The 14602-nt window shown below is 37.4% G+C and overlaps 1 protein-coding gene across 11 annotated transcripts in view; it reads left to right on the top strand.

Annotated features, from left to right (window-relative positions):
- FOCAD (focadhesin) overlaps positions 1-14602 on the top strand; it is a 324750-nt gene that overhangs the window by 17707 nt on the left and 292441 nt on the right. For 9 of the 11 annotated variants that reach the window (XR_010322852.1, XM_064290441.1, XM_064290437.1 and 6 more), the window contains exons 2-4: positions 4557-4645; positions 7371-7445; positions 9656-9810. Coding sequence is in view for 10 of the 11 variants with exons in the window: in XM_064290441.1 (XP_064146511.1) it covers positions 4589-4645; positions 7371-7445; positions 9656-9810 (287 nt within the window). In the remaining variant the exon portion in view is untranslated. Of the gene's footprint in view, positions 1-4553; positions 4646-5478; positions 5607-7370; positions 7446-9655; positions 9811-14602 lie in introns of those variants that run through there. The other 2 variants (XM_064290440.1, XM_064290439.1) reach the window with 2 other exon arrangements.

Below are 14602 nucleotides of genomic sequence, written 5' to 3'. Positions count from 1 at the left end.
CCAGTGGCCAACCTTCGGAAACCCTGGTGGCGTAGTGGTTAAGTGCTATGACTGCTAACCAAAGGGTCAGCAGTTTAAACCCGCCAGGCGCTCCTTGGAAACTCAATGCGGCAGTTCTACTCTGTCCTGTAGGGTTGCTATGAGTCAGAATCGACTCGACGGCACTGGGTTTGGTTTTTGGGTTTTTTTGGCCAACCTTCTGGAGGCAGGGTCATCTTTCTGAATGAGAATACTGGTTCGGCTTTTCTACTGCAAAAATAAGCTATTAGCTTAACCAGCTGCTCTTCAGGTCCCCAAAGCAATATTGGAATTCTAGCATTCTAGGCTAGGAATCAACTCGAGGGCACTGGGTTAGGCTTGGATTAGAGAGTATGACCCCAGTGTTTTCTTCTGTTTACTGTTGATGTTTGGGTAAGACTACTCTGTGACAGGCTGATAACTATCTACCTCTCTGGGCACTCTAACGTCTACCTTCTACTGAATTAGATTAGGTCATCAAAAAACTCTGCACTTGGACCCCATCTAGCTGAGGCTCTTTGAGTTACGTATTATTTTATACCCATGGCTTTACCCAGGGTTTGTTTAAAAAAGAAATAATATAAAATTTTGTTTTACTTACGTTGTTGACAGTATTGCCCATTATATCACCCCATATCTCGTGCATAAGCCCCCAAATGAGAAATTTCTTTCAGAGTTTAGGGTTAGGAAAAAGTTTGTTTTCTTTGATAAAGGATACTTTTCCATCTCTTAGATAATAAAAGAGGTGCAATTTACCTTACTTATTTTCCCTAAATGCTTTGTAAGAAAGGGCCAAATTTGAATATCAATTATAGCAATTATGTCAACAGTTTTTTAAAATTAATTTAAAAAGTCATCATGCAAACCAAGAATCAGCAGACTATGGCCTGTCAGCCATCTGGTTTTTAAATAAAGTTTTATGGCTCTTAGCCACGGTCATTTGTTTATTTTTTATCTACAGCTGCTTTCCTGCTAGGAAGGGCAGACTTGAGTAGTTGCCATCTGACCCTTTACAGAAAAAGTTTTTCAGTGCTAATGTAAACAATCACATAATGGTATAGATCAGACCATATGCAATAGTACTGAAGGTATATAAAGCCAGCTGATTACTGTAAGGTGTGGCTGGGTGGGAAGACATTAACAGAGGAGATGTGCTATGAAAGGAATTTCATCATTAAATAGTGGGAGCATATAGAGAAGGACATTTTATGTGGGAGGGAACAGCATGAGTACAGTCCTTAGAAATGAGCAGATTTTGGGCATGTGGAACCATTTCAAAGACTGTTTTTTGCTAAAATGGAATTGGACAGAAGTGAAAATGAAGTGGAAGGGATGAGGTTGTTCATAGAGGACTTAAAAGCTAGGCAGCAGAATTTGCATTTGATCTGACAGGCAATCGAAAACCCACTCCGGATTCTTCACAGGGAAATGATGTGATGGAAATAGCATTTTAGCACTATTAATTTAATGTATGGGATGAACTGAAGCATGGAGAACCCTCATGTGTACGCAGTTATGAAGTGAGCCTGGCAGGAAGAACTAAGTTGATGAGTATAGAAATGGGAAAGGAAAGGTAGACTCTGGGATGCTGGAAAGAATGCAACGGACTCTGTGACTAACTGGATTTAGAGAATGGTAAAGGAAGTCATGAGAGGAGAACTGGGAAGAACTGAAATGAGGACAGTTTTTATGAGAGGAAATATGTGTCTCGTTGTTGACATCCTGAGTTTTTGATGTTTTAGAGCCTTTTGAGGAGAGAGAATAGGGAAGCATTTGGAGATCTGGAACTAGATAAAGGACGATAGCTCTGGTTGAGTTTTTATAAAGAAAGGAGAACATAGGGCAGAGAGTCTTGGGAGTACTTTCAAGAAGCAAGATGAAGTGCTGGAAGAAGAGTGGACGGAATTAGGAGAAGCCAGTAGAGCAGCGTTTCCCAACGTGCGTCTCAGGGAAGACTGGTTGTGTAGACTGTTAACAGGATTTTCTAGAAAAAAAGGCTTCGGTGACCAGATAAGTTTGATAAACTCTGAGTTAAACAGACTTCTTGCTTTAGAATTTTTTCAATTCTTTAATATAAATATGTGCACTGTTATTTTTTTATCTCTAATTAAGATCACTCTTTGCAACATTAGATTCACTGGATGTCTATTAGACATACAAAACTTGCCTGTCCAAAATGGAATTCCTGGTTTTCCTGCCAAAACGTGTTTTCCTACCTCAGATGATGACAACTCCATCTTTTCCTTTTGGTAAAAAATGCCACGATGAGAAGTAATAAATTGTTTTGCTTAATGTGTAACATGGCCAGAGGAAGCTGAGATTAAAAATAAAGTTGCTCAGATTAAAAACGTTGGATTTATCCTTGGTCCCTTCCTGTCTCCTACACTCTCATCTAATCCATTAGTAACCATGTTGGCTCTAAGTATATCCAGAATCCAATGACTTCTCACCTCAAGTGATTCTATTAAGATCTTACCACTTCTTTCTGCAGTAGCTTCCCGTTTCACTCTGAATTAATGCATCTGTCCTTCCAGTGGCCCACAAAGCCTTTTGTGGTCTGACTCCTCATTGCCTCTCTGACCTAATTTGCCATTCTCTCTCTCCTTCACTCTGCTCCAGTCAGGTCTCTGCACTTCCTAGAACATGTCTTAAGCACTCTATTGCCTTACCCTTTTTTGTGCTCACTGTTACCTCTACCTGTGACATTCTTTCCCCAGATAAACTGTATGGCTAATACCTTCGCCTCGTTTAAGTCTTTGTTTAAATGCCACCCTCTCTGAGAGGCTGATCTTGACCATCCTATGTAAAATAGTGCAATTCCCTTAATTTGGATTCAATTTTCTATGCCTTACTTTCTTTTTTTTCCACAGGACTTAACACCCTCTAAAATGTGCTTTACTTACGAGTTGTTTTTTGTTGTCTGTCTCTTCCTATGGAGTCCTGATAGCACAGTGGTTAAGAGCTTGGCTGCTAACCAAAAGGTGGGCAGTTCAAATCTACCAGCTGCTCCTTGGAAATCCTATGGAGCAGTTCTCCTGTGTCCTATAAGATCACTATGAGTTGGAATCAACTCAGCGGCAACGGGTTTGTTTGATTTCTGTCTCTTCCTGCTAAACTGTAGGCTGCATGAGGGCAGAGATTTTTGTCTGTTTTGTTCACTGATATAGTCTAAGTACCTAGAACAGTGTCTGACATACAGTAAGCACCTAATAAAAGGTTTATTAAATGAATAAATTTCGTTATTGGAATGTGTAGTATTTTCCCCCCGCAAAATCCTCCCTCTCCTTTTTTTTTCATGAAGATTTCTTTATCTTGGATTTCCCTGGGACACACTTTGGGAAATCCCGTTGTGATATATTAAGGAAATCAAAGAAGACAATAATTTCAAGAAGGGTGTGCTTGACTCAACTGGGAAACTGAAGAAATTTTGGCCTGCTTAAGCCGATGAGTAGGTTTAGACAGGGGAAATGGTCTGCTATCTTAGCGCGGTGCATCTTTCAGTGCAGTGAAATGTCAAATGCAAGGGAATCAAGTTGGACATAGATGTTGAAGGAGGAAGCCAGGCTAAGTTAGTCATCCAGGCAGTTTAGCTTTGGAAGAAAAAGGAGGAAAGTAGTTAAAAAGAGCTGTGGGATCAAGACAAGGTGCCTCCTTTTTTTGAGATGAGGAGAGGCTTAAACTAGCCTTTTCTCTTGTTTTTATAGGGTAACCTAGGGTACTGTACTGGCATAAACTTTGTATTTTTTAGTCATGTTGTAATAAATAGGTGACCTACGGTATCCATTTTCAAAAAGTAATGTAATCTAGTGGAATCACTGCTGCAGAGGGAATGGATAAAAGTAGGATCTTAGGAAATCCTCTTACTAGTTTTGTGCCTCTGTTTCACCACCTGCCCTCCTCCATCTTTTTTTGCATGATGTTTTTTTGAGAGCCCAGTGGGAATGAGAGGTGTGATGTAAATATTAAAAGTTGGTGCTACTTGCTTGCTGTTCCTCGTTTTGGAGACAGTCTGCTTTAATGTGTGAGCTTCTACATAATTTCTATACTTCTTGAAAATAACTTACCTAGGTTTCACACATATCACTAGCAGTTGGATTAATGTTCAAATGAAAGCTTGTACCAAAGTGAGGCATAGTTTAAAACATTTTATGACAGTTTGACTCCTTCTCCCTTGCAAGTTTCGATGCATAGAAGAATTTCCGTTTCCAACTTGCGGTGGAATACTTTAATCATGTTATTTAGGCTTGAACTTTTGGATATTTTTTGGCCTCTGTAGTGTGAATTCATCTGTTTCAGGATTAGTTCTACTGGGAAAAGCCAAGAGCTGTTGGGCATTTTTAATTCATTTATTAGTCATGGCATTTGAGTGCTGAAGTGGTTAATAATGATGGGTATGCCAAGGATTACTTTATAGAGCCCTGTGCTTCATTTCCATTTCCGTCTTTGGATTGACTTACTTTAATATCATTTGAGAAAGAAATGAGATTGGTTTGAATTCCTCTTCAGGACTAACAAGTATTCTTTTGTTTTGGTTACAGAATTTATATACATACATGTAAGAAAAGCAAAAATGTCAGATGATATCAGGAAAAGGTTTGAATTTCCAAATTCTCTTATCCAGTCACAGGTAATTTTATCTATCCATCTATTTTTGCTTCATGGTAGTGAATGAACCTTTTGGGTGGATTGTTAATTAACTTTGTATTTTTAACATTAAATGTTTTATTCTACACGTAGAAATTTATATTGCCGTATTAAGTGACTTTGATATGAGTTAATTTAAAATATATGTATTTGAAACTAATCAATTTCAGCCAACTTCTCTTTATATTATACTTTTCTTCCTAGAGATGATAAAATCTTGATTAACTAGGAGACCCTTGAATATGTATTTTTTTCTGGTCCATAATTAATTTTGGGGAATAGAAGCAAATGGTTATATATCTATACAGTGTGAGGGATTAATATTTAAAAAGATACATTAAACCCCTGTATTACTGTTAAGGCTAATAGATTTTTATAATAATGACATTGAATCAGTAAAATATCCTGGATTTAAAGATTTTATTTATATACTATACTTACTAAGGCAGGAGTTTGTGATACTATATTTTAAGAGATGTTATCTCTAAATAATTTTAATTTTCAATAATTAGGGTTGAAACAAAGATGGTTTTCTAGTTAGCCCTCAGCAAACTAGAAGCATTCTTGTTAATCAAGGCATTATAATAGCTTATTGTCTTTTCTTGTGAGAGTAAACCTAAGGAACCAGAAGAAACCTGCCAGAAGACTTAACGACATACAGCATCTTGGATACTTTCAGAAGTTAACTTCGGAGATGCCTTCTGTGGGAATTGACTTAGCTGGGTAGTGGGGAACCCTTCCATGAGGAGTAGAACACTCCTTATGCAAGATTCCCTTCTACCTGACTGAGTTGGAGTCTTATCCTACTCTGTGCAGTGCAGGTCTTTACATGAAGAAGAAGATGAAGGCTTGGAAGATACTGTCCACAATTTTTATTTCTTTGTGCTTGGGGCCCCTTCATTAATACAGATAATCAGGAGATGCCTATATGTATTACTGTTAGAGTAAGTGAAATATGAGTTGGTTGCTGTAGGATGTCCATTTAAATTATTCTGTTATGGAAAACTTAAGTAATGATATAGCTGATTTGTCATTGGATTTTGTATTCTAAAATCAATTTTGGCTATATTCTGTGATGTCAGGAGGATACATTGAAAAGTAATTTAGTGAAATGGAACCTGATGGCGTGTGGGGGAGATGTATATCATCAAGCTTATATTATTTTAGCTCTTTTTCTAAATATGGACTGTAGCTTTATTTTCCTGTTGTTTCATATTGGTTTTATTAGATTCTTGTGATTGTACCCTGTCTTTTGTGAACACTTCTTGTTGTTTGGTTGTAACCACTGCTCAGTGTTAGCACCATATTTCCTTGATTCATACACATTTTTTTTCCACATTTTTACTTCTTTGAAATTGGATTGCATCTTATAGTTGATGGCAGCAGCTGTGACACAGTTGGCATTGCCTGCATATGCATGAACTTGGCCATAATTTTTTAAGTGAGTCTAAAAGAGCTCTTTCAATAATATAAAATAAAAACTCTTAATTATAAAAAGTATTGAATATCATAGATGCAGCCCTTTTTTCTTTCTTTGTGGTACATAAAATAATGGTGCATCTTGCAATTGATGGCCACTTAGTCAATGAAATATGGTATATTTTGTAAACAAGTACCCAAGCTATTCACTGATTCTCAAGTCTTTTTTACCAGCAGATATGAGACAGTATATTAAACTAAACTTAATATTCACGTAAATGGGTAACTTGGGCTGCAAGACTGAGACCATCAAGCATTAAGGCCATAAATCAGTTTTACCATGTGAAATACAAAAGGAAACGAGAAAGGAGTGGCTGCTATATTTTTATTTGTGCTTCTCTAGAGACTTCACAAGACTGACAGCTATTCGCAGATATATCATACATTGGTCCCAAGTGCAGGATGGATAGTTCTGCAATAGCCAAGTGTTTGCCCAATCTGTACACAGAATGACTGTCATTTTTGCTAGCCTAATGGTGCTAAGATAGCAGTGCTGGGTAGGGCTGAAGAACTAAGAGAATGAAATTGAGGCGGTAGGAGGTAATCATATTTGTGTATTTATGTAGTCAATACTCCTGTTAGAGTCGAGTTTAATTTTGTGCTCATTGACTGAAAAAGAGTATCGGAAAATTTTAGAGAGAAAATTTAGAGGCTGAAAGCTTATTAAAAGGCTAAAACCTATGAGAAAATAATAAATTAAAATCATAGAGCCTAAAGGAGGGAGAAGAGTGGTGGTTCAGATCTGCATGAGCTATAGTCATAAAGATGAGGATGAGTTTTTGCCATCTTTATTAAGGGCATGATGAAGCATAATAGATTTCAGTTAGATACAAAGTTGATTTAAAAAAAAACTGTGGGGTTTCCCAGTTTCCTCATGGTTTAATGGATTAAGCAGTCTCGAGTTACTGTCTAATACTAAACAATGGCAATTTGAATGGAAAATCTGGCAATTTTCTTAACATCTATGAACTGAAGTTTGTTTATTGGTTACCTGGGATAATAATACCTACCTTGGTGGTTATTTATAAAAAGATCATAAATTACGCACGTGGAGTGCCTAATTCGGTCCCTGCTGCATAGCGCATATTCAGTGAACGGGAATTTTATTTATTACCAATTAACTGCCTAGCATACTCATATCGTCTAATATTAATGTTACTTACCTTGAGAAGCGCTATTGGGAGAGAACTTCGGAGTGAATATATTTATTAGTTTTCTTTATTTTTTAGGCTGTGGGTCATCTTATTGCTGCAGTCCTAAAGGAAAATGGTTATTCAGAAAAGATCCACCAAGCTACAAACCAGGTCTGTATTTAACTTTGTGCTTTAGGTCTACTCAGATATTTCTAAATGCTGGAGTACGTATGCACTTCTCTTATTCCCCTCACAGCTCAGGTCACCATAGAAATGATTTTAAACTGTGCAAAGTTCATAGCCCTCTTTTTTCTTTTTTTCATGTGCCATCTTTTTATTCCATAGCATTCTTTAAAATTTGCTACAACAGACTTCATGAATGAAATATGGAGGGGGCAAAAGGAAGAATTCTTATGACTATTAATGGTAAACCAGATAGGTGGGATGAGGGAAGTCATGCTTTAGAGAAAGTTGATAGGGGTGCCTCTGAGGGAGTAGTACATTTGGTTAATAGAGAAACTGAACACAGTGGCTCTGTTTGGGTGTAGGAGATTTTTCATGCTTCAGGCCAGACCCAGATGTGAGTTCTAAGCGGAGAAGGTCATGCATTGACAGTGGGAGCTGGAGGAAAAATTCTGTACCCTTGCATGGGGCAGGCCAGTGCGCATAGTTGAAGTAATGTTTACTGAGATACACCACTTGGGTTTTGGTTGACCAGCAGTGTGTATTTTGACACGCTGATTGGGAAATTGTTTGAGAGGTACTTAAAGTTACATTCTATCGAGAACAAAAAAGACAGAAATAAGATTTTTTTTTTTACAACAGAGATAAATTGATTTCTTATCTCTCACATTCCTTTTGATTTGCTTCTCCCAGTTACATTTCTTTACAGCTTCTACTGACATGTTGGATTCAGTGTAGGGGCATACTAATTGGCGTTTATCTGGTGTTTGTATGTAGTCATAGAAGTTAGGCTTTCTGAGAACCCTGATCTTAATCCTGATAGCGCCTGGCAGATTCGAACTGCTGGCCCTTTGGTTAGCAGCCGTAGCACTTAACCACTACACCACCAGGGTTTCCATAATCACATTATGTACCCTGAAAAGATCTAGTGGTTTTACTTAAATGGCCGGGATTTATTGAATCTCAAATCCCTGTAACTAAATGTTTCCCTTTCTATTAATAAATGAATGCTTATTTCTACCAGGACCCAGTATAACCTGAGGCAACAGGTTTTTTTTTTTCCTTTATTTTCTTTTTCCGACTTGTAATGGAGAAATGACATGTAGAGCCCTTTGAAACCGTTCATACAGGTGAATAAATTTCCCTCTGGAAAAAAGAGAAATGGAATATAAATATATCCTTCCTGCAGTGATAACTGTAAATGTATTGTTCTTTTAATGGTGGGATCCTAGAGGCTCTCAGAGCCAGAGACAGTGGGAAAGTGGGCACAATATGATGTTGATTTCCATTTTTTCAGTTTTTATGTAGGCACTAGGGATCTTTTTTTCTGGGAATCTCTTTTTCCCCGAATTATAAATTTCCCTAATAAATCATGTCAGCGGGAAGGAAAAATAACTTCATTATACGTGTGTGTGTGGTTTTTAAATAAAAAAGATAAAGCCTTGTGTAAATCTAAATGGACTGAGCTCACATACATTCATGTATAGGTTTATCATTAGCAGTCAACCAATTTTGGGGCCATAGACTCCCAAGAAAATTAAGAAGGCTGGAACCTCTGCTTTTATAGGGCTTTTCTAGATGAAGAACTTATGTTTACTTACGTGCCCTTCCGGTGCTTTTCTCAAAGAAGACTGACTCAGAGTGTGAGCAGGGGAAAAAAATCACACCCTGTTTCTTGAGCTAGACAGTTTTTCTAGGCTTTTGTTGATAATCATGGAACTAGCAGTTTGCTTGTGGCCTGCACTACGTCTCTCTCTTCCTTCTGGGCGCACACTAGGCTTTATGCTTGAAGCATAAATATGATTTGGAGGTCAGTGTACACTGATATCCTGATACGTTCCCATCTGGCTAAATTGCTTAGTTAAAAGAACTCTGCCATAGCCAGATCTTAGTTTTGATCCCCCATTGGTTTTATTGTTTCACTTGAACTCAGGTCATAACTGTGCCTGCAGCCTGCCTTATTTTGCGGCTGAGATAACAGGTGAGAGAGAGTTGTATCAGAACATATCCATTATCTCTCTTGGAAAACCGACCTTAGTCTACAAAAAGAGTGACAACAGGCACAGCAGCCTTATCTTTGTCTAGGAAGGCTAGCCTACTGTGAACTGTGAATGAATTATCCTTTGATGAATAGTTGGGGTATGTGTGTGTGTTTGTTGCTTATCGGAAGTGACTTTTAATCACCGGTTGGATTTCAGACTCCTGCTTTGAACTTGCTGTGGGAGAAGTGCTGCAGTGACAACGTAGTGGTTCGAACAGCCTGTTGTGAGGGTTTGGTGGCACTTGTTGCTCAGGATCATGCAGAATTCAGCTACGTTCTCAATGGGATTCTCAACCTGATTCCCTCGACCAGGTACTTTTTCCCCTATGCTTGATCAATCAACAATTTAAGTTTTTAGAAAAAATCCTGTAATTTGCCATTAAGGGTCAACATTCATCCTATTTGCCAATTACTTTCCTTTTGGTTAAATTGTTATGCAATTGAAATTTCATATGCAGTGAAACTATGCTAATTTAAGCCCTACAGTTTTGGAATTTGTGGTCATTTGGTGTACTTAAACTTATCATTGCTCTGTTTATGAAGAAAAGAGCTAAGTCATTTATAACTCACAATAGCAGTGCAAGTGCTTGACTTAAGAAAGAAGGTTGCCCACAAGCATTACTACTTCTACATTTGTACAGTTTATTGGTAATTCTTGGCCAGCCCTTGGCATTAATACTATGTATTTTAAAATATTTACACTGATTTCTTTAAAAAGTATTTTGTGATTTAGACCTGTCTTCTCTCTGATTATTCCAAGTTAATAATGTTTTGTTTTTTGAATTTGCTTGGTATGATGATATTTAGTCCATTCACAGTCTGAGGGTAATGGAATCATTCTGAGATAGTCAAATGGTGAAATAGGACCATATGGAACCATTCCGTGGAAGTGAGCACTTCTCATAAAATGCTCTGTGAAAAGGAGATGCTACTTTGTTTTTAAAAAATAAGGCCTTTATTTATAAGCCCTCATTCTTGCCTATTTTAAATCATTTGTGCTTCACCCCACCCACCTCCATCAGTCCCATCTAGTCTCCCTTTTCTTTCTTGGTAGAGTTACTTGCTCTCTCCAATGTCTTTTGTTATCTCTATTGTATTATCACCAGAGTTGAATACTTAATTTTTTTTTCTGTCTTCTGTAGAGATGGATTATAGCTGCGACTACCATCTGTGTAAGATGCCTTCCTGTCCTTGAAGTCTATCAGGCTAACTAACCTGTAGCTCTTTAGCCTTTCTTCATAAATCTTACTCTGTTCTCTCAGATCATCTCTTTGTATCTTTTGAAACCTTTTTCAGTTTTTCATTATATTCTGCTGTCTATAGTTATAAAGTCCAAACTCTTTAGCATGGTATGTAAGCCCTTCCCAGACTATCTCCAGCCTACAATTCAAGCTGCCTTTCCTGCCATGAACCCTCTTCTTTAGACATACACAACTGTTCACTATTCCTGAGCCTTTGCACAGTTTCTGCCTCTGCGTGGACTCTTCGTCCCCTCCTTTTTCTGCCATCGTCATTGTTAGCCTTCAAGTCTCAGCTCAGATGTCACCTTCCTTGCCCAGCTGGGTTACTTACTCTTTCACGTTATATTTTTTATTTTACCTATATTTTAGTATCTACCACATTATCTGACATTTAGTAGGTGATCAGATATTTCTAAAAAGTAAGGGTTTGATCATAGCTAAAAGCATTAATTTTCATTCTTTCTACACACACACACACACACACACACACACAGAGTATACCTGTTAAAAAAGTAGTTTTGGGGAGACTTCTTAAAAGTTAAGATTTTTATGTGTTCCTCTTTTTCTCACTTATTGGATGACCTTAAGCAAGGTACCTAGATTTACTTTACTTTACCTCTTTTTATTGGTCAAAAGCAAATAGTTGTATTTGTTTTCCCCCAAATAGTTTGCAAATGCTTAAAAACCTGCAACCATAAAATCTACTTGCATTGTGTAACTGGGCTATTCATATTCAAACATTAGAGTATCAGGAGCTAAGGGTGATGTCCTCTGTCTATTTAAGGGGTAGTTAGAGCAGGCTAAGGATCCCTGGTGGCACAGTGGTTAAGTGCTCAGCTGCTAACAAAAAGGTCAGTAATCCCAACCCACCAGCTGTTCCACAGAAGAAAGTTAAGGCAGTCTGCTTCTGTAAAAATTTACAGTTTTGGAAACCATATGGGACAGTTCTACCCTCTCCTATAGGGTCACTATGAATCAGAATTGACTTGATGGCAATGGGGGGTGGTGGTGGTGGCAGAGCAGCCTAGGCTGGACCCTTAATTCCAGAAGATCATCTTAGAAAATTATGTTGATACAGGGTATCATTCACACATCAATATAAATCCATCATTACTATTGCGTCATCCGTATATATAACAATTTGTCACTGATCTTAGGTTTTTTTTAATTAACAATTTATTTATTTTTGAGTAGTTAGTACATTCACATGGTACATAATTCAAGAGAATGTATGAGGCAAAGTCTCTGTCCTCCCCGTTTCTCAGTTTTCCACAGGCAGAAATGTTACCAGGTCATATTATTCCTTCTAAAGATATTTTATGCATGTATAACTGGAAATTTATGTGTCTGTATTTTTCCTTTTTTAAAATAGAAATAGTTGCCTACTGTATATAGTATTCTTTACCTTGCATTTTTGAGTTAAATAATTATCTTGGAGTTCATTCCATAAAATAGAGAGCTTTCTGATTTTTTTTTCCAGCTATATAATATTCCATTGTGTGGACTTGACATAATTTAACAGTTCCCTATTGTTTCTCATCTTTTCTATTTACAAAGAATGCCTCAATAAACAATCTTATACATAATAGTGACTATTAGTATTCAAGGTCCTTTGGAAATATGGCCAAGACATGGTAGAAAGCCTTGAATTTTACTGTAATCAAATATGAGAACTTTAACAATGAACCAAACCAAAACCAAATCCAGTGCCGTCGAGTCGATTCTGCCACATAACGACCCTACAGGACAGAGTAGAACTGCCCCATAGAGTTTCCAAGGAGCACCTGGTGGTTTTGAACTGCCGACCCTTTGGTTAGCAGCTGTAGCACTTAGCCACTACGCCACCAGGGTTTCCTTAACAATGAAAAAACAAAAAAAAAGAACCAGGAAAAAAGTTTTTTTTTGAAGTTTCTTATTTGAGAATGTTCATGTTGTCTAAATTATTAGCCACAGAGTGACGTAGACTGAGTAGACCCTGAAGCTAACTGATTTAATTTTTGAATCAGTTTGATCGTAAAATGTGTTATATAAGTTCCAAGTTTTCATTATTGTTACCAGCAGTGGTAATAATTATTTGTGTGTCAGAAAACAGAATTTTCTTGATTTACTTTTTTTAAAGTAGCAGAACTTTGTGGTTTGTTGTGATTACAAAGACTATACTTTGCATTCTTTATTTTATTTATTTAGTTTTTAAAGAGAGAAGGAAAATGAGAATCAAAGAAACAAGCTAATTACAAACAGGCGACCCAGACAGCCCTCTCCTCCAAATGCTGCGGAGAGAATCTTCTGAGACAGAAAACCATCTCTATCTTCGAGATCTAAAAGCATGAATGACTGTCATTTCTCTATGCTTCTTGCCCGAGATACTTTGGGTCTTCAATTTCTAGTACTTTGGTTTCTGGATTTGTCTTTTTAAAAGAGAATTTTATTAAAATCACAGTGATTACTCGTCTTTGATTTAGAGGTGTAATTCTAAGATGTTATCTTTTTAGTTTGTGTATCTACTAGCCTAGCTTCCTTCAAGAACAGAAAGAGAGGCCTAGAGGAAGAGAGAAAGAGAGAGAGAGGAAGGGAGAATAAGTATGTTGATTATGAGAAGCAACCCACTATAGAATAGATCTTTAGAGAGTATAACTTCAGGAGCTCTCTTAGCATCTCAGTAGATGCTAAAACTACAAGGAAAGGTGGAAGGAAAAGGCCACCTCCCCCAGCCTTGTAACCTGCTCCTTAATTTTGCAGGTGTGGTCTGTAAAACTCCCTTGAAACACGTCTGATTCCCCTCTCCCCCCACACACCTCCTTAAAACCCAGCCCACAATTTGAGAAACATTGGTCTAGAGCCTGCTATGTTGTGTAGTCTAACTTTGAAAAAGACTTGACATTTGCAAAACTCTGGTTGTCTAAACTTAAGGGAGTGGCTGGGAAAGTGTCTGGCTCTGCTTGAGAGACTGTTCTCTTCAAAGGAATATTTTGATGTCCAAGAGTGTTCTCAGTTCAAAGCTGAGGCAACATGAAACAATTGCAAACTGGTTTTTATAGCTCCTGTAAACAAAGAAATGAATTTAAGGGCTCTAAAATGTTCTTTTAATCAGAAAGTTGGTTTGAAAAAAAAGTATTCCCTAGGGAGGGTAAAGGAGAGAATGGGACCGCAAGGAAACACACTGAGGAAATTATTATCACCAGTCGAATGTGAACTTTGAAGAAATTAACTAAAACTGAAAAGAAAGTGAATGATACATAGTAGCATGTACTTTTTATGTCCTTTAAGGCATTGTCTGTTTTGAGTCGAGATTGTTTTTGTTACATTGAATTTATCCTAAGGTAAAGATTTCCAAAGCAAGATGTTTCCTATTTTTATTTCATTAGATTTTCCCTCCTTAACTGCAGGAGCTTCTAGAAAGCTCATGCAGCCATTGTTACAGTTGCTTAGTAACGAGATTGTGAATAACAGCCTTACTCTCTTGTGGAACCAGGTATTCAGTTTTTGATATTGAGGTGTCATGACAGCCTGTAATTTCAGCTCAACTACTTCCCCCACCTTCATAAAAACATGCTTGGTAGGAGGGTTATGCTGTAGATAAACTGGGCTAGCACTTCCTTTGTATACCTTTTGTGCTTCCAGACAGGGAAGGGATATGCAATTGATGTATTCAGCATTTTTTGAAAATTAAGTGCATTTCCTGAGATACCTAAAATCTATAAAACATCTTTGAATGCAAAAGCTGGACAATGAATAAGGAAGACCGAAGAAGAATTGATGCGTTTGAATTATGGTATTGGCAAAGAATATTGAATATCCCATAGAAGAATGAACAAATCTGTCTCGGAAGAAGTACAGGCAGAATGCTTGTTGTAAGCGAGGAT

The sequence above is a fragment of the Loxodonta africana genome, chromosome 9 (assembly GCF_030014295.1).
Source record: "Loxodonta africana isolate mLoxAfr1 chromosome 9, mLoxAfr1.hap2, whole genome shotgun sequence".
NCBI lineage: Eukaryota > Metazoa > Chordata > Mammalia > Proboscidea > Elephantidae > Loxodonta > Loxodonta africana.
The sequence above is the reverse complement of the archived record's forward strand: the minus strand, read 5'-3'. Positions and strand labels throughout refer to the sequence as shown.